We start from the raw sequence: 20841 nt of genomic DNA, 5'->3' as shown, positions 1-20841 counted from the left end.
AAAGTCGACCTAAATGTCGTGGAATCAAAGCCTTACTTACGAAATATCAGAGACTACAGGCCGCCAATGTGGTTCAGAGTGAAGAACAGGGCAGCAGTGACATAAATCAAGACTACAAAATAGACTGTGGCTCCCACTGCACCAAATGCGACTTTGACCTCAGGAAAAGCAGCGGCTGATCCACTCAGCAGCCAAACACACCGACAACATTTCATTTTACTCAACGTACGTATGCATACACACGTGCACATGCACACAAGCAGCGAAGTGACCCAGGACAGAGTGACTCAGCACGCAGACACAGATGCACATACAAAGACACACAGAGACAGGCATATGCTTGGAAAAGTGGCACACATGGACACACACAGCCATGTGCACAGAGGCATGATCAGACACACACAGACAGACCCCAGTGTATATGCACAGACACACACAGACAGGCAGACACACACAGGAACACACACACACACACACACACACTAAGGCACATGCTTAGAGGAATGCAGACACACAGATATAGACACACATACTGAGACAGGCAAATACTTAGACACACAAAAAGATCCACACCCTGATATACACACATACAGGTACACACAGACACATACAGATCAATGTATATACATAGATACACATGTGCGCGCGCGCACACACACACACACACACACACACACACACTCAGACACAAAAATATACTCAGAGAAACATGATCAGAGACACATGGAAGAATCCAAAAGACAAGGCTAATAGGTTGAACCATGGGTAATGAAATTCATATAGTTCTTGTTTTTGCCTCCACACTGGTTAGCATTTCCTACAATGAGCATGTATTAATCGTGTCAAAGTATCAACGAAATCCCTCCGGGCCTGTGAGGTAGTAGTGCCCTAGAAGCAGAGTGTAATTTCCTCATGAGCTCTATATGCGGCTCAGAGATGAAGGGGCCAAAGTCCCCATCCAGGCTACTGGCTTCTTCCTGGGAGTTTCTCACCCAACGATGAGGCAGCGCCTCCACTCCACTCCCTGCAAGGCAGCTGGGTCAGGTTCTCACCTCTTGAGAGTCCCTGTCCTCACTGAGATCTCCACAGGTCCCAGTTAGAAAGCCAATCCTGGCAGGGCGCCATGGCTTACGCCTGTAATCCAATCACCTGAGGTCAGGAGTTTGAGACCAGCCTGGCCAACATGGTGAAACTCCATCTCTACTAAAAACGCAAAATTAGCCAGGCATGGTAGTGCATGCCTGTAATCCTAGCTACTCAGGAGGCTGAGGCAGAAGAAATGTTGGAACCCAGGAGGCGGATGGCACAGCGAGCCAAGATGGCAGTACTGCACTCCAGCCTGGGTGACAGCGCAAGACTTCGTTTCAAAAAAGAAAAAGAAAAGAAAAGAAAAAGCAAGCCGATCCTAAAAATTAACTTGATATTCAAGTTAACAGTAACCAGAAAACCACGGTCCTCAAATCACAGATTGGCATTTTGCTATAATCATCAAGTTTTAATAATGTCCCTGTACTTCCTGGTTTTTAAAATTCACATCTTCGGATATTAATATTCCTGCATTAGCAACCCCCAAATTCAGCATTTCAACTTTAACTGTTTAAGTGGGATTAATTTGTAACCAACTGTCTTCAAATATGCAAGGCCATGTAAGTAAATGCCAAAAGATAAGAAACACACTTATCCTGAATAACGGGTTGATGTAAAATAAAATACCGACCATATTTCTTTCCCAGACAATGGCAAAAAACGGAGTCCCTGTCACTTACTGCCCCTGCCCACAGCTCCTGCGCACAGCTTCTGCCTGTCTAGGAGGTGACTGTCTTGTGCCAAGAGGGTACCCCTGTTAAGGCATGGAAACCTGATGGACAGGCAGCCCTCAGCTCAGGCCACTTGGCCCCTGCAGCAATCCCCCAACAGACCATCTCTTCTTCACAGTCAGTCTCGCTCTCTCAGGAAAACCTACCCTAAAGTCCACCTCCTTAGATGCTCTCGAAGATCTACCATGTCTGACTTTGCTCCCAGTCTTCAGGAACCAGGAGTTCCAGGGAGCCGTGGTGCCTGCCGTCCAAAAGAGGAAGTCTCAAGTCTCTTCCTTCAGGGTTCCCCTCCCTACCTCAGCTTCCCTCAGTTCCCTGCCCCCAAAACCAGCTCCCCCATCACAGCCCCACCAGGACCTGGTAATAAGCATCCAACTCCACGCCCACACCCACCCCTCCTGCCAGAGCCTGCAGCAAGGCTTGGTCTTCCCAAACCTTCCTCAGGACTGCTCCAATCAAGCTAAACACGGAGCTGCAGCCTGGGCCAGATCCCACTTAGAAGGCCCTACAGACTGTCCCGGCCAGCGCCTTTCACACTACTGTCATCATGCTGAGCCACGCCCCTCGGTAAGCCCAGGGGCCCCAGGCTACAGGGGGCTCCCTCTGGTCTCTCTGGCCAGGTGCATGCCCACTACCCTGAGCCCGCCTCTGCCTCCATCCCTCCTGCTCCCTGTCCTCTGCTATCCCCACATCTCAAGACCCCACACACTCCTGCTGCAGGCAGCAGCGCCCTGACCCTGATCGGAGGAGGCAGATGGAGGTCTGAGGCTAAGGCTGAGCCCAAGTGAACAGACCGCAGGCCAGACACTCCGAGGAGCCCCAAATGGTGGGGTCCCAAGCCAACTGTCCAGCTGGACCAGGGTTCCAAGGGTCTAGGCTGGGTGGACAAGTGGGGGTCACTGTCTACCACAAGCTCCTCTTTCTTGTAGGCCAGGGCATAGGGGAGCTGGAGGGACCCATCAGGTCAAACCAAGAGACTAAACCTGAACTTCTGTTAGAGCAGGAGGTCAATCTAAGCTGAAGGTGCAAGGTGCGTCAGAGACATCTGAAAGGGTCAAAAAGGACAACCCAGGAGCACAGAGCTTCATCAGAGCGGTGAGAGGCAACTAGGGCGGAAGCAGCTGCGTACTGGAGATGAGGATGACAGCAAGATTCATCTTGCTTGGGAAACAGGCTATTAATATCCCGGCTAGCAGCTGGAGGTGCACCCGGCAGGCCAGGGAACGCGGCTACTGAGTGGCAGCGGCCCTTGGAGACATGGTCTCTGCCCAGCCCGGCACAGAAGCGCTGGTGGCCTGGGTGAGTGGAAGGCAGGGAGATGAGCTGTATCTGGACCCCAGGAATGCAGATGAGACTGTCCACAAGGAAGGGGCTGGGGGCAGCTGGAGGTAGAGGCTGGGGCCCCATGTCAGGGCCCACGGAATACAGGGTATCGGGCACCAGCCAGAGGCTCCTGTCCCAGTGAAGCAACCCCGGTGACATGATGAGGTAAGGCCCTGACGGAAGAGACACGGGTGGAGGACCCCCAGCAGGGGATAAGGAGGGGATGGAGTAGAATGAGCAGGCCAGAGACGGCCACGAGGATTCTCACCTGCAGTGCATTGCATCAGCCAAGTCAGAGACTCGGCCAGCAGCCTGACGGGTGGGTGTAGAAACTGACATGCCAGCACCCAGCGTGGGTGTGGTGTCTCAGCCCAGCCCCCAGCTGAGGGGCTGGGTGAGCACCCTCCCCCAGTCAGCCCCTGCCTGGCCTGGATCAGAGGTTGGAGAGGTACCAGCCTGGTGCCTGCGGAGACGGTGCGAAAGTAAGGCTATCCCTAGCTCTCCAAAAAGTGTCCCAATGCTGACAGGGTGGGGTGGGGGGTTTGCAGAGCATGGGCTCCTCTGGGGTCTTGGCAGGGGACACAGGGACTGGTGAGCAACAGGGGACAGAGACTAGGATGAGAGGTCACACCGCGTTAATTCTCTGGGTAACAAGGCCTTTGATTTCTGACACTCACTGACATTGATGAGGGCCCCGCCTGCCTCCCTCAGGGAATCTCAAGGAGCAGCTGGCAGAGCTCTGCTTCAGGGGCCACATCTTGAGCTCCCTGCTGAGAACCCTGCCTGCCACACAGCTACCAGACGTGGTCCTGGCGGGGGGCGCTCAGCATTCTCTACAGCAGAGACCTCTGGAGGGACAAGCAAGGCCGTCACTGCTGAGAAGCCCCACAGCTCGCTGATATCTGGGAAACTGGGAATCGGCGATCCTGGAGTCCACCTGGCCCACCACGCAGATAGGGAGACTAAGGCACAGAGGAGCGATGGGATTTGCTGGGGTTTGCTCGTGGGCAACTGTCACTGAGCACCAGCTCTGTGCCAAGTCCCAGGTGAGTGTGATCTCCTCCAGTGCTCACCACATACCCAGGCAGCACCAGGTCACACATGGATGAGCTGAGGGTCCCCTTGCTGCAGAGACCCAAGCAGAGGCCACGGAGAGGTTCCATGGCATGGTCGAGGAAAGTGTGCAGGACACTGGAGCCCCGGCCCCAAGCAGGCTGGGGGGATTCGGAGAGCCCCGGGCCTGGGGCAGGCAGCAGCTGGCTGTGCCCATACCTGCTCCGAGGGCCTTGGGGGACTGGAGAGAGAGCAGCTCCATGGCCAGCATTTCAACAAGCTGGGCTAATTGCTGCCAGGCATGGGAGGTGGGGCCGCTTTGGGGAAACTCCCCAGAGGACACAAAGATCGGTGCAGTGAAAAAGAAGCAAACCTACTCCTCGCCCCGCCAGGAGGGGGAGGTGATACATATTTATGAGCTCTTAATCCCTCCTAATCACCCCTGCATCACACATAGAGATTCCAGCAGCTTGGGCTCATACATAATTATAAGGCGCTTCCTCCGTCACTGCCTTGGCCCACCAAAGGACAACAGAGGACACGGAGGCTGCAGGGGGTGCACAGTAAGGGAGGGCTGGGGATCCAGGTCCTGGAGTAGAGGCTCGGAGCTGCCCACTGTCCATGCTCGGCAGTCTCGAGTATGGGGGCCTTGTTTGCTGTAGCACCAGCCAGCAATGCAGGCCACAGACCCCAGGGCCAGCCACCTGCCAGCCCAGGGACGCAGGCACAGCCAGTGGGCAGGGCTCTCCCGCCCTCTCCAGCTCTCCCAGAGGCCATGGGTGAGGGGTGACAAGCAGGAGAGGGGCTTCTTTCCCTGTGCCCAAGGTCTGTCCTTCCACCTGGAGAGAAAAGGGGAACTGCTTCCCAAGCAGGGTTTAGGGGCTCAGCCTGGAGCTCGGTCAAGAGAAGAGATTAAGGGGATCCTACCTGGGACTGGGACAGCAGGGGACATGAGGGAGCTGCTGAGAGCCGGGCTGGAAGGGGATAATGACTAGGATTAAGAGAGGGGGCTTGGGTCAGGCACATATCCGGTGGCTCACATCTGTAATCCCAGCACTTTGGGAAGCCGAGGTGGGCAGATCACCTTAGGTCATGTGGCCAACGTGGCAAAACCCCATCTCTATTAAAAATACAAAAATTAGCCACGTATGGTGGCACATGCCTGTAATTCCAGCTACTCAGGAAGCCGAAGCAGGAGAATCGCTTGAACCCAGAAGGCGGAGATTGTAGTAAGCTGAGATCCCTCCCGCCACTGCATTTCAGCCTGGCGACAGAGTGAGACTCTGTCTCAGGAAAAAAAAAAAAAAAAAAAAGACGGGGGGTGCTTGATGCAGGGACCACAGGGGCTCACAGCCAGTCTCTAGAGGGTAAACAGCCCTGCCTGCGCCTGCCCCTGCCCCTGCCAGGTGGCCAGGGCGGCCTGAGCATTTAAACAGAGACAAGGTACCTTTCCTTCAAGAAAATGTTTTCTTTCAAGGTGATTTTTTTTCTTTCCTTCAAGGTGATTTTTGGCAAATTATGCTTCTAAACATTTCCTCAAAATGCCCAAACTCCTTAAAAAGAAGTTTGCATATTTCATGTCTTATTTGTAGACTGGGAAGGACCTGCTGGTGGAGGTGGGAGTGAGGGAGGGTGAGGAATGAGTCCCCGGGGCCCACGACTCACTTGCTGATGCCCTCGAAAGAGGCCTCTCTGCAGATGCTGCCGCTGTCCGTGTTGACGCCACGCTGGAGAGAAAGAACACAGACATGTCACACGGGCTGCATGGCACCCCCACAGCCTGCACCCCTGTGGCCTCCAGTCAGGCTGAGGACAGGTAAGAACAGGTATCCCCTGCACCCCAGCCAGCCCATCCCCTCCTGCCTTCCCTTGACAAATGAGCCACCCAGCCAGGTAGCTCCAGGCCCAGGCCCAGCACAAGGGCAGCCCTCCTTTGCTGCCACTTGCCAAGAGGAGGAAGTGGGAGCCCCGCAAACACTGCAGCATCCCAGCTGCACAGCAAGGCCTTCTCCATGGAGGTCAGAGCTCTCTGCTGAAACAAGCCAGGGCTGTCCAGGGACAGGTGAGGGTCCGGGGCCACTCCCACCACAAATCTGCTCTCCCCACCTGGCCCATCTTCCCTCTCCTGCACACACTCCCCACTGGCTGTATAACATCCAAAAGAGTCCTGTCCAATCCAGCCCTTCTGGGGAGGCGTGCAGGACCAGACTCTGGCATGACTGCTGTGAAGCAGGATGACATCTCTCTCTTAACTCCAAGGCAACTCCAAATGGAACTTGGACAGGAGTTGAGACCCAAGGGATCTAGAGAAAAACGGGCCCTCCCCAGAAAGGCCAGGCATTTTATTTATTGATTTTTTTTTTTTTTTTTTTTTTTTTTGAGATGGTGTCTTGCTGTGCTGCCCAGGCTGGACTGTGATGGTACCATCTTGGCTCACTGCAGCCTCCACCTCCCAGGTACAAGTGATTCTCCTCCTCAGCCTCTTGAGTAGCTGGGATTACAAGTGCGCATCACCATGCCTGGCAAATTTTTATATTTTTAGCAGACACGGGGTTTCGCCATGTTGGTCAGGCTAGTCTTGAACTCCTGGCCCCAAGTGTATCTGCCCACCTTGGCCTCCCGAAGTGCTGGGATTACAGGTGTGAGCCACCATGCCTGACCTGGGCAAGGCACTTTATATCACCATTTCTTTACCCAGAACTTCAGCTTGATGTCTAATCGTATAACCAAATTAAACACACTGGATCAGCTATGACCATAATCATCTCATATAAGCTTCCCTCATAACCATCAAGACAGCAAAGGGGGAAAAAGAGGCCCAAGTGCTAAAGAAAATAACCAAGAAAAACTATTTCTGTAAAAACCAATTAAGAAAAGAGACACGCCAGGCACAGTGGCTCACGTCTGTAATCCCAGCACTTTGGGAGGCCGAGGCAGGCGGGGTCACTTGACGTTGGGCGTTCGAGACCAGCCTGACCAACATGGAGAAACCCCATCTCTACTAAAAATACAAAAATTAGCTGGGCATGGTGGCGCATGCCTGTAATCCCAGCTACTCGGGAGGCTGAGGCAAGAGAATTGCTTGAACCCGGGAGGCAGAGGTTTACGGTAGGCTGAGATCACTCCATTGCACTCCAGCCTGGGCAACAAGAGCAAAACTCTGTCTCAAAAAAAAAAAAAAAAAAAACAGAAAAGAGAGAAAGGTCACTTTGGGAGAAGAAGGCTTGTTGACGTGCCTCTTATGTGAAACTCCCATGCTGAAAGAAGTGTAAGAAAGCACACTTCTCTGAGAAATTCCAGAGAATTCTTTGGGGGCACGCCACCGCCCAAGTGCCCCCCAAATCCTGCCAGAATACCTGAAGGCCTCCTTGTACTCCCCACCCTACCCCGGGCCTTCAGTCAGTCACTGTGCCCCACGCCTCAGCTACCTTGAGGGCAGACAACAAGGGTGTGTTTTTCAGTTCCCATTAACAGGAGAGAGAGAGGGTAGGAGCAAACTTTCTTTTTTCCTTTTTAAATTTTTTATTATTAATTTTTGTGGTAGATATTAGGTGTATCTATTTATGGGGTGCATGAGATATTCTGATACAGGTATGCAATGTGGCATAATCACATCAGAATACATGGGGTATCCATCACCTCAAGCATGTATCCTCTCTATTACAATCGAATTATATTCTTCTGGTTATTTTTAAATACATAATAAATTATTGCTGACTGTAGTCACTCTGTTGTGCCATCAAATACTAGATCATTTTTTTTGAGACAGAGTCTCGCACTGGGCTGGAGTGCAGACGGGTGATCTCAGCTCACTGCAACCTCCGCCTCCTAAGTTCAAGCGATTTTCCTGCCTCAGCCTCCCAAGTAGCTGGGATTACGCCACCATGCCCAGCTAATTTTTTATATATTTTTTAAGTAGAGATGGGGTTTCGCTATGTCAGTCAGGCCATTCTCAAACTCCTGACCTTGTGATCTGCCCACCTTGGCCTCTCAAAGTGCTCGGATTACAGGTGTGAGCCACTGCGCCCAGCCCAAATACTAGATCTTATTCATTCTAGCTAGCTGTATTTTGGTACCCACTAAACTGGCTTTACACATCCACAAATTCCACGAGCTCAGCCTGACACAAATACATCTTCTAGCCACGTTTAACCCTAAGAGTGGGTGTAGTGTCTTGTCCACATCCTCATGACAGGACACAGCAGGTCCCAGGGAGACTCAAGGATGGGGTCCCATCAGCAGTTGGCTATTCAGACTGGGCTTGTGTTGCTACTTATCACCAATGACAATTCCTCTTGGTTTCTTTTTTAATTTTTTGAGACAGGGTCTTGCTTTGCAGCCCAGGCTGGAGCACAGTGGCATGATTACACCTCACTGTACCCTGGAACTCCTGGGCTCAAGCACTCCTCCTACCTCAGCCTACTGAGTACCTGGACCACAAGTACATGCCACAAGGAGGGGCTAATTTTTTAATCTGTTGCAGAGACAGGGTCTCGCCATGTTGCCCAGGCTGGCCTGGAACTCCTGGCCCCAAGCGATCCTCCCAGCTTGGCCTCTCAAGGCACTCGGATAACAGGCATGAGCCACTGCACCCGACCCCTCTCAGTTTCTTAATCCTCCCCTATTGTCCTGACCTCTGTAGGAGAGGTGGCTCCCTAAAAACCTTCTCCAGAGCCAAGCACTGCTCCATCCCTGGACTCCAGCCACTTACCAAAGTGAGGAGGACAGAGGGCTTCCTTGACGTCAGGACACTGGCAATCTAGAAGGTCAGAAAAAAAAATCCGCTTTAGACCAACCACAAAACCTAATGACGATGATATGCCACCATTCCTTTATAATGACAGTGCACATTTGTCAAGCAGATCCTTAGGACAGGTGACACGGGTGCTGCCCTCCCCCTGCAGGTGAAGAAACCCAGCTTCCCCCAGTTGAAGGACTTCTAAAAGCCACACGGACATCAAGGGGCAAACAGGACAAACCTACATCGGGCTGGCTTCCCACCCTGCCCTGCTTCCTTGAGGCACACGTATCCCTGGTTCCAAGCAGCCAGCCCCGCCCACCCTCCAAGGCCAGCCCCTCTGCCCATCTGCAACGTCCTTGCTCAAAGACCTGGGCCCAGGAACCCTTCAGGCTCCAGCCCTACCAGGTTCTGGTTCCTAGGGCAGAGGCCTCCCTAGATCCAGGGGAGTTGGAATCCCCAATCCCACCCTCTGGCCCCCACCCCAGAGCCCACTCTTTGTCCCTCCACCATGACACACTCAGGCTTCCTGCCACTGCAGGCCAGTTATTTCCCCACCTAAGCCCTTGAACCTGAGTGCAGGGCATGCCTCTGCTCCGGCTCTTACCTCTCCCTGAATGCCTTCTTCCCATCACAGCACCTCATCAATTCATATTCAGGATGGAAGCCCCAGCCCCCTGGGCAGGTTCATTCACTCCCTCCTCTACTGCCCCACTGACAGTCACCACTCCCGCAGCAAAGTGCCAAGTGCCAACCACCCTGCCAGGAGCAATTTCTTCCTCTCTTAACCCCTCCTCCTCAGTCTGCCCTGGATCTTGGCTGCTGCAGATCCTCTTGTATCTGAGCACCCCCAGGGCAGAGAACGGTCTCATCTCCACAGCCCTCCCCGCTCCCCACATCCCTATCCTAACTCTTTACACCAGCATCGGAGGGGGAGAGTGAGAAGAATGTGTTGTTGTTTTAACAGCTTGATTGAGTGATCACTTATGCTGCCTGTATTTAACATGGACATTTTGATAAGTTTTGACATATGTATACATATACCTTTTTTAATACGGAGATGCCTCCCAAGAAAACCTGGAACGCACTGAAAGCTATAAAAAGATAAAACACACGTACAAGCCTATCTCCAGGGACGTCTTAGCTTTGCACATAAAAACAGAGATCTGTAATGACATTTGGATCATATGAAATTATATGCTTCACTTATTTCCTGTCATTATAGATTCTTCAAACATGCAATTTTTAGCAGTCACTACCGCTGGGGACGGTAAACGTCCCATAAGTCACTGATGACGGCCTGTGCCAGTCATCTTACACACAGCATCTCATTTAACCACAAGGGGAGACAGCGTGGCAAACAGGCAGGTTTCACAAATAAGAATGGCTTACGGGTTAGAGAACCAGCCTGAGTCCAGTTAAAAAATAGTAGCGCAGCCCAGATTTGAACTTTTGGCTGTAGAATACTCTCTTAGAGGAGACCACACATTCCTCTACAGGACACTTAAATTCCATCTAATGATTCACCATTATAAATAATGCTGTGATGAACATCCTTCCTTATATAAGGCTTTATTTCCTGAAAATTAAATGTTTTAAAAACTGCTGGGTCAAAAGCCACAGACCTTTGCAAGGGTTGCCACACTCCTCACTCAGTGATCCTCCATGTACCAACCATCTCCCAGGATCCTTCAGACTGGCTGTGTCCTCTGGCCTCAGTGTTCCAAAAAACAAAAGGCTCGGCCAGGTGTGGTGGCTCATGCCTGTAATCCCAGCACTTTGGGAGGCCGAGGCAGGACGATCACTTGAGGTCAGGAGTTGGAGACCAGCCTGGTCAACATGTTGAAACTCCGTTTCTATTAAAAATGCAAAAAAATTAGCCAGGCGTGGTGGCTGTAATCCCAGCTATTTTGGGAGGCTGAGGCAGGAGAATCGCTCGAACCCAGGAGGCCGAGGTTTCAGTGAGTGGAGATCGCCCCACTGCACTCCAGCCTGGGAGACAAGAATGAAATTCCATATTCAAAAAAAAAGAAGAAAGACTCAGCTGTGTTCCTCCACGCCCCTGGCCCCTCCTGAAGGACAGGGAGGCTTATTAAAAGGAACAGGGCTGCATGTGCTGGCGCTGGGTGTGTTGTTAGTTGATGTGAAGGGTCTGCGTCATTGGCACAGGAGGAGTCTGTCAATTACAGCAGCAGAATCAGAGAGCCAGGAGGCACTTGGGGGCTGTATCTGCTACCGTCCTTGGGAGGGAGGAGCAGGAAAACAAATGGGTGGGCTGACGGTTTTTCTTGGGGCGATGACTCTCGGGAGGTGCTGGTAAGGAATAATGGAGGAGAGGAGGGCGGCTGGCTCCACACAGCCGGGTGCTCAGACAAGCCAGGCCTCCCGGTCCTGGCAGGGCATCTTTTATTGATCACAAATGCTTGAGTGGGCCCTGGTTACTTCTGCCGCTGCAAAACGTCTCCCGGCCTGGCAGCTCCACCCACCCTTCCCCACAGAGACCCATTAGTGCTACACTCTCGTCAGCACACCCTGACTCCATGCCTCATATATTAAGGGAACACGATGCGCTGTGTGTTGCTGGCTCCCAGTGCAGCCCCAGCACACACGACAGCACGGCTCTGTCAACCCAGGGTCTCATTTCCACGGAGTGCTGGCCGCTGGGGACCTCTCACACCCCGCACCATTAAATGGCCCTGCCTTGCTTTGTGCCACTGCCAGCATCGATTTCTCAGGCAGCACCCGGCCTCTGTGGCAGATGGAGCTGGATGGTCACAGGCAGAATTCATCGGAGCCCTGTGGGTGTATATCCTCCCCCAGGGACAGTCAGAGGCTTCTGCACTTTCCCACCCACCTCCTGTGCTTTCCTACCCAGGGCCCAGACCAGGCCCGAGGGCCGCTCTTCTTTTTCAGGGTGATGAGCTGGAGAAAAAAGCTGGATATGCCTTTGCCAGCGCTGGGAAAGCCTGCAAGGCACCAGAGAGCTGGCTCTGCCCTGCAAGCACCGAAGGTTTTGAAAATAAGCCTTCTTTCACAGCATTCTCCTCCAACAGTACTGAACGCTGGTGGCCTGCGTTAGGGACAAGCTGCCTCAGAAAACTCCCTCCATGCGAGCTGACCCCCGTAACTCTGATTGCTCTGCAGCTGCATTCCTGAACTCCTATCTACCTGCTACAATTGAGCAAAGCCTGAATACAGTCGTCTGGGCAGCTCAGGAGAGGACAGGGAAAACAAACGTTTGTTATCCATACTTGTAAATTCCTGTTTGACACATACCTGTAAAATCCTGTTTAAAACTGCTGCCACAAAAGTCACAGGATGATGTAGTGTAGGTCTGTCACAAGTTAACAAACTATCTCTGTGCCTGTTACAAGCTGATAGATGACCTCAGTCCTGAAACTCCCTTATGCCCCTCTCATCCCATATGAACCTCTGGTTTTGTAAGTTCAGGGCTGCCTCCTTTGATGGTTATGGAATAGCCCAGCGGGTTAATAAAACTTGCTTGTCCGACTTTGGGTCTACTCTCCTTTCTCTTGGCTAACCTTACAGCCTGCATTGCTTTTAAATTGTTGAATTTGTTTCTCAAATGTAAACATAAGGAAACATTGCTAACAGTCTGGATGTGCAGCTATTCTTCAACAATCAGATTCCAGGGGCCCTGGGCCGGCGGTCCCACAGAGTGACAGCCCCTGCTGACCCCATCACTCCTGCAACCTGTCCCTGTGCTGCCGCAGCTGTCCTCTTACATCTGTCCTGCCTGCAGCAGACTCAGTGACCCTGGGACCTTCTGCTTGGCGCCACAAAGGGAAGCAAGTGTACGGAAAGCACGCTCCACCTGCCAGCTCGCAGCCGGTGACCCCGCCGGCCTTTGCATGGGGCCTTCATGGCAGAGCCTCAGGCCCCCCTCAGGGTTCTGCTGAGTGCCCCCTTCCCAGGGGAACTGCCTTCTCGGTAGTTAAACTCAGGATCATCTGTGGGGATTAGGGAACCTTGGAGCCAGCTGTGCCCCACCAGACAACAGCATGTCAAACATGCTGTCATGTGACTAGCCATGGCATGGAGGGCTTCCTGCCTTTTTTCAGAGGAGACGAGCATCGGCTGTGATTTGTCACTGACAGCTGAGGCCACCCCAACTGAGAGGGGGCTGAGAGCTGTAGAAATGGCCTGGGGATCCCTTCTTTGCATAAAAAGCCTGCTGTCACCTCCCACAACGCACCAGGCCCTGGGTACCTTGAGCAACCTGGGACACCTTCCAGTTCAGGGGGTTCAGTCCAGCAGGTCGCGCTTTTTGGCAGGCTCCCTCTGAGCCACAGAAAATCAAAGGCATGGGGAGCCCGAGTTGCCTGCGCAGGAGTGTCCTACAGCAGCCCTCCTTTCTGAGGGGCAAGGGAGGCCTGGAGGGCAGGCCCCTGGGTCTAGCGATCCTGGGGTCGCATCCCAGCACCACTCCCTTCCAGCTGTGCGACAATGGACCAGGCCTTTCTCCCTGAGCCTCAGCCTCATCTATCAACGGGTTGGGGTCTGCGGCTCAGCACAGGACATAGCAGGAGGGACGAGGGGCTCCGGGAGAGCTGCCGGTGTTTCTGGAGCCCATGGGGGCCACCCCGGCATGAAGCGCTTGCCCTGCTGTCAACATGAGCCTTGTTTCCAGTAAAACCAGCAGCAGTATTAGAGCATCAACACCGATCTGCAGTGGCAGTGGCGGTGACGGGTTGACTGTTCGCTCATGTGGTCACGGCCTGCACCGGACTGTGCCCCAGGCTGTGGAGGTGAACCCTGCTTCTCAGCCACCTCCGATGCCCCATATGTCCCTGGGACTGGGCAGGGAGAGGAGCAAGAGGCATGTCTGGGCGAAAAGAACTGGGCATTAAGACAAATACAAGACAGTCAAGGGCAGGACGCACATCAGAACATGGTCAGCATCCACAGTGTCCACGTGTCCTGACGGCTCGGGGAAGGGGCACCCATGAGGACCAGGGTCTGCAGTGGATACAGAGGGCTGGTCCAAGGCCTCAAAAGATGGGTAGGGGAAAACTGTCAGAGACCAGGGCAGCAGAACTGCAGGCAGGGCTGGGCCTGACTGCGGACACACAGTGCTGGCCTGCCTGGAGTAAAAGAGAGCTGGCCACCCCCAGCTGGCTGGGCCGGGCTGGGCCCCAGATGCTAAGCAGAGACAAACTGGCCCCTCACAGCAGTGTGCCCAGCCATGATCCCTGCGAACCTGCCTCCCACCCAGTGCCATCATCCTCGGCCAGGCTGTGTCCTGCCCAGGGGAAGGGGGAAGCTGCCTGGCCGCCAGGACCGGCTCCCCTAGCCACTTCCACACCGCAGCCCCGGCTCATAGCATGGCCCACATGTGACCTCTATCTAGGGAAATGTAACTACGAGAGGGCCTCGTCCAAAGCTGATGCTGCCGTGTTGAGGCTGGACTCCCAGTTGCAGGCACGGACTTTGGGTGCTTCATATTCTACACGGCACTGACCTGCACAGGACGTGGGATTATGACAGTGCCCCGGGCCGGAGCACAGAGGCCTCCTGTGTGCCAGGCAGTGGTTCAGTGTCAGGGCCTTTGGTCACTTAGACCACGGGAACTCCCAGCTGTGCTCTTGCCTCTGTCCCAGCCCTGCCCCATTGCCAGGAAGGACAGCTGGAGTCAAGGAGCCAGGGCAGCCCCTTTCACCTACCTGGATTTGGGACAGATTCAAAGCCCCAAGAGGACAGTCACTCGCCAACCCAGGCCACAGGACAACCGCTGGACAACCCCACTGGGAAGTGGATTTGAAGTCAAGGGACCTCCAACACCACTCTACAAGCCTTTCACAGCCTCGGGTTTTTCTGACAGCGGCATCTGCAGCCAGCCAGGGCTGGAGACACATGAAGGCCTCGGCCCAGCCTCGCGGTGACTCAGACCGTGTGCCACCGCTGAAAGCAGGCCCGCCTCTCAGAGACGACTCCTGTATCTCAGCAGCCACAACCCAGATCACCAGACACTTCCACCCACAGAGTCAGGGGCCTTCCCAGACAAAGCAATGGCTCTGCAGAGAAGCCTGAGGTGTGGGTTGCTCCCTACTCCTTCCAAATGGGAGCAACCCCCTGAGTTGGGGGCTGGTGGCCAGGCGATAGTGTCCCTGACATCCAGGCAAGCTGTGGCAATGGAAGGAGAGGAACTCCAGGGGTGGAAGGGGTGCTGGAAGCCCTGGGCCGCTCAGAGGAGGAGCCAGCTACCCACCTCATCTGTGTACTGGACGTCGTCCACGGCATACTTCTCCTTGAAGTGCTCCTTGGAATGGATCCTCAAAGAAAAGCACAAGGAATGCCAGGGTCAGGGCTTGGTAACACTCAGCGTGGCCACCTTCCTAGCCCAGGCCATGGAGCCCCAGGCCCATCCCCATCATAGCCAGCACACAGCAATGAGCATCGAGCAGGTCTGCTGGAGCCCCAGGCCCATCCCCATCATAGCCAGCACACAGCAATGAGCATCGAGCAGGTCTGCTGGAGCCCCAGGCCCATCCCCATCATAGCCAGCACACAGCAATGAGCATCGAGCAGGTCTGCCCAACACACACTTGGAGGGCAAAGGGCACTGGGCCATGAAGTGACCGCTGAAGCACACCTGCTTTCCTCACCAACCCCTGCTCCTCCATGACCCTAGCCACCTGCAGCCAGCCGCTGCAGACAAACCCCTATCATCCCCCTTCACTGCCAGAGACAGTTCACCAGGGTAGCCAGCCAGTGTACCCCACCCTCTATGGCATAAAACAACCTGCCTGCCAGGTCTGCATGGAGCATCTGTAAAGAAAAGTTTATTTTATTTTCCAGAGACAGCATTATGCTCTGTTGCCCAGGCTGGAGTGCAGTGTCACAGTCAGAGTTCACTGCAGCCTCAAAGTCCTGGGCTCAAGTGATTTTCCCACCTCAGCCTCTCAAGGAGCTGGGAATACAGGCATGCACCACCAAGCCAGCTAATTTTTTTAAACGTTTCAGAGAGATGAGGTCTCACTATGTTGCCCAGGCTGATCTGGAACTCCTGGCCTCAAGCCATCTTCCTGCCTCGGCCTCCCAAAGGGCTGGGATTACAGGTATTAGGCACTGCGCCCAGCCAAAAATTAACATTTTTTAAAAGTCAATATCAGTATTACTCAATGTGATGAGAAAAACTCAAGCTTACTCGTTATTCCTGAAAAATCCACCAGTGAGAAGACGCAGAACCGACGAGGTTGGGCAGCCCTCATCCACCTCCTGACAGGCTATTTGGTCACAGCTGTGCTAGGCAGACCTCCAGCCTGGGTCCTGCAAGCTGCCACCCCCAGGCTCTTGGTCAGCAGATGCGTCAATGTCTCTGCTGGTGACAGAGCTTATGTGAGGGGAAAGGAACACGAACTGCACAAGGGAGACACTGAGAGCCAAATCCACTGACGCACACCATCCTACGCCATCCCACACCTGGACCCCACCTAATCACAAGGGGCTCTATCCCCAGCTGTGCTCCAGGTCCCACCTCACCGCTGTCTGTCGTCTCACTGCATTACAGTCAACAGGTGCTGAGTTCCAAAGAAGCCTCAGACAAAAAAAAACAGCAGATGGTTTCTAGATGGTGCTTCCAGGGCTGTCAAGGGATGGTGGTGAGGCAGAATAGGGTCTGGAGGCAGGGAACCTAAGGCTCTTTCACCAGACTTCCTAAAACTAAATTGAAAGGAAAACCCTAACTTTTCGTGCCTAAGTAACAAAGGACCGTAGGCTACTCCCTAATCCCTTTTCCAGGCAGATGGGAAATTGAAAGTACTTCTGACTGCAAGGGAGTCTTGATTTGCATATAAGTGCAACTTTGTAACTTCACTCTAGCCTCTGATTGGTGGCTTTCTGCAACCAATCACGTTTGCACAGGAGTGTAACTTTTGTAACTTTACTTCAGTCTCTGATTGGTTGCTTTCCACAACCAATCGACTGACTGGGGGCCACCACTTCATTTATAAGAGGTGAGTACCAAGTGGCCAATGGGAAACCTCCACGGGGTATTTGGACCTCAGAAGATTCTGTCCCCAGGCCCTTCAGCCGATGCTTGGACAGCTCCCACACTGTGAAGTGCACTTTCATTTTCAATAAATCTCTGCTTTCATTCTTTCCTTGCTTGGTGTGTTTTGTTCCAATTCTTTGTTCAAAACACCAAGAACCTGGACAACTAGCAGTCAAGACCCTGTACCGATAACACTGGGGGGTATGGAGGATGCTGTACCCAGGGAGCCCCACAGAACATGGCGGAGGGAGAGAACCTTGGATTCAGAGGTGACAACCTTCATGAGTGAGCTCCTGAACTGGTGTCCTATGTGCCACTCTCGGCCTCTGTGGCACTAAGGACCAGCATCACTCCCAGGAAACAGAATCCACTCCTCTGAGTTCTCCACCACTTCCCTCTCCTCCCAAACCAGGAAGTACTGGCCACAGGGCCCAGGGACAGACGGGAGGGCTGCCGGGAGCAACACCAGGGACACCAAGGATCCAGCAGACGCTGGACTCACTGCAATCAATCAGCTACTCAGTGCAGCCCACAATGCCCCTTGCTTTCTCTCCCTTTTGGCTTCTCTGAAATAATCACGGGGTATCAAGCGCCTGCTGTTAATTAAATTTGCATGATTCAGTCACATTCACTTGTGCTTTTGAGACAAGACTCAAAAGTTAAATGGCCAAGGTCTGACACCTCCATTAGCACGGCCTCAAGCAGTTACGGGGCAGGAATTGATGACAAGCACCTTGCCTGGACTCCAGAGGCCCCAGACTCAGGGCTTACCGTGCAGCCGGCTCAAAGGGAAGCCTGCAGACCCTTTGCTACTGAACAACTACACTCTCGGCACCAAGTTGATCCCACAGCCCGGCACAAAAGCATGTGCCAGAAATACAAAAGGCAGGGCCATCAGTGAAATGCATGGCTGAGATCATCACAACTCAGACGGCCCGGCTCCACAACAGACATCCTGCGTCCTCCATGCATTCCCAGCTCTGCCTCTAGCCCCTTCCCTTCATCGCCTCCAGCTGTGACGGGTGTGGAACGCAACTTCCCAGCAGACTGGGGAAGTACAAAGGAACTGCTTTTGAGGCCAGCATCCTACAGAGGGGCATCTCAGCCATCGGTGTGGCACCTGACCTTGTCACCTCACTCCTAACGGGATGGCTGAGACCTCCCAACTCACCCCAACTATGCAGAGGGAAGCCATCAGGAAATGCGTTCCCACCCCTCCTGCCAAAATGCACCTCCCAAGCAGGAGGCCTAATTCTCAGCAGAAGAGCCGTTCGGCAAAAAAACCTGAAAAGCTGCAAGCAGCTCTTCTGGCACTGTGCTTTTCATTCTCTTTTAAAGGGCAGAGATAATTAAGTTTGGATAGTACTTATTTTTCGTGTTTGGGGGCTAATTATAGTAAAAACCATTTAAACGTCACCCTAAGGGATATGCATGCCAGACTCCCACGTCAAACCAGCCACCAAAGTCTTGGCAGCCATGATTTGGTGGGGCTGATGAGAAAAGAAGTGGTGTGGCCACACAAGCCCAGCAAAGCTAGCTGGAGAGGCCCCTGGGGGGCTCTGGACTCCCCAAAGGCCAGGTTGGCCAAGGCAGGAGACGGCCACTCAGAGGGAGGGCCTGGACCCTGCCCCACGGGGAGTCTGGGTCCAGCAGTGGTGCTTCATGTCAGGCCCCACTGCATGGGAAGTCTGGATAAAAACAACTGGACTAGTGGCCGGGTGTGGTAGCTCATGCCTATAATCCCAGCACTTTGGGAGGCCAAGGCGGGCAGATCACCTGAGGTCAGGAGTTCAAGACCAGCCCAGCCAACATGGCAAAACCCCGTCTCTACTAAAAATACAAAAAAATTAGCTGGGCATGGTGGCTGTAATCCCAGCTACTTGGGAGGCTGAGGCAGGAAAATCGCTTGAACCCAGGAGGCAGAGGTTGCGATGAGCCAAGATCACGCCATTGCACTATAGTCTGGGTGATAAGAGCAAAACTCCATCTCAAAAAAGAGAAAGAAACAACTGGACTGGAGAGGATGGGTCAGCAGAGAAGCTGCTATCACCCCACACGCTCTTCCCTCAAGTGCCAAGGATAGCTTTGGCAGGAGAGAGAAGTCCTCCTACCCAAAGAGGCGCTCATCCTCCACGGGGTCAGCATCCAAGGACCCCAGCTGGGCCCTGGCATGAATGAGAGGCCTTTCTCAGTGCCCAGAGTCAGCGCCCATGCCTCATTACTCTGCAGTGACCGCCAGCACCCATAGGGGCCTCGGGTGGGAAGGAGACATTAAATTAATGCCACACAGTGCAGACATGGGGAGCCCTCTAGAAAATGAAATTTCAATGAGCAGGTCTTGCCGGCTGGCTGACCACCTGCACGCGGTTAATGAATAAGTAATAGGGCCAAATTATGGCCGTTACCATCCATTTCCCGCAGCCGGGCCTGCCTTCAGCTACAAACAATGCCGCCTTGCGACTCTCACTCTGCTCACGACGGAAGGCAGCGGCACTTGCTCCTGTACGGTGGAGCCGGCAACCATCTGAGGATGTCAACAGCTGGTCAGCGACAAACGCAGACCTCACCACAGTGACGCAGGTGCCTATACCCAAACACCACTCCCCGAGCAAGGCTTTCTCACAGAGGCCACCGAGGGGGACAGCGATGCCCAGGAGGCCGGAGAGCAGGACCAGTGACCAGGCCTGCCCAGGGTCAGCACGACCCCAAACCGTCCAGGCAGCAGCCAAGGGAGCTCCTCAGCCTCTTCTCAGAGGCCTGCGCCCCGCCAAGAGGGCCCCCCACACCCTGCTGATCACAGGGAGCATGGGAGGGAGCCACCACGGAGGCTGGGGAAGCCTTGGTCCTTGGGGCAGTGCTGGGAAAAACACACAACACACAACACACCCTCATCACGAACACCCAACACACCACACACACCCACTCACAACACAGCACACTCACACCCAGCACACTCCATCACAAACACCTTACATACCACTCACACACCCACACACACCCTCATCAGAAACACCCTACACACACACCCGCACACAACACAGTACTCACACCCACCATACCCCATCACCCTGCACAACACTCACAAACCCAAGCGCACACACCCACATACACCCTCTTCAGAAACACCCTACACACTACACACACACAACACACCCCATCACACCCTACACAACACTCCCACACACAACACACACACACACACACACCCTCACATGCACCCTACACCACACACCCACACAACACAGCATACACACTCACACACTTCCATCACAACCGACACACTACACACACACTCCCATCACAAACACCCTACACACCAAACACAAAAACACACCTCACCACACCTACGTACCAAACTCCCATTCACAACACAGTACACACACACTCCCATCACAACCTATACACCACACACACAACACACCCCATCACAAAAACGTACACACCACACATTCCCATTACAAACACCCTATACACCACATACACACCTATTCACAACACAGCACACACGCCCACACACTCCCCCTCACATGCACCTACACACCATACACCTACACACAACACAGCACACACACCGACATCACAACCACCTACACACCACACAACACAGCACACAAACACCCATATGCACCCTTCCTCATAAACACCTTACACACCACACCCCCATCACAAACACCCTACACACCACAAACACAGCACATGCCCCCCCCACAAACAATATACTCTACATGCATCACACACACACCTCACACACACATGTCCTCTCCACACCACATCCAGACATACCCACCCCTTCACATGCACCACACCACACACAGGTACACACTCCATACGCACACACAGCCCCCCACACATACACCATACACGTGCAAACCCGCATCCATCTCTCACATGGGAGG

The 20841-nt window shown here is 53.6% G+C and overlaps 1 protein-coding gene across 1 annotated transcript in view; it reads right to left on the bottom strand.

Annotated features, from left to right (window-relative positions):
- Positions 1 to 20841, bottom strand: part of PEPD (peptidase D) — a 130192-nt gene that overhangs the window by 94452 nt on the left and 14899 nt on the right. The window contains exons 4-6 of the mRNA XM_003937320.4: positions 15161 to 15224; positions 8905 to 8952; positions 5859 to 5920 (exon numbers count right to left, since the gene is read on the bottom strand). Coding sequence (XP_003937369.1) covers positions 5859 to 5920; positions 8905 to 8952; positions 15161 to 15224 — 174 coding nt within the window. The remainder of the gene's footprint in view (positions 1 to 5858; positions 5921 to 8904; positions 8953 to 15160; positions 15225 to 20841) is intronic.

Source organism: Saimiri boliviensis, chromosome 14 (assembly GCF_048565385.1).
Source record: "Saimiri boliviensis isolate mSaiBol1 chromosome 14, mSaiBol1.pri, whole genome shotgun sequence".
NCBI lineage: Eukaryota > Metazoa > Chordata > Mammalia > Primates > Cebidae > Saimiri > Saimiri boliviensis.
The sequence above is the reverse complement of the archived record's forward strand: the minus strand, read 5'-3'. Positions and strand labels throughout refer to the sequence as shown.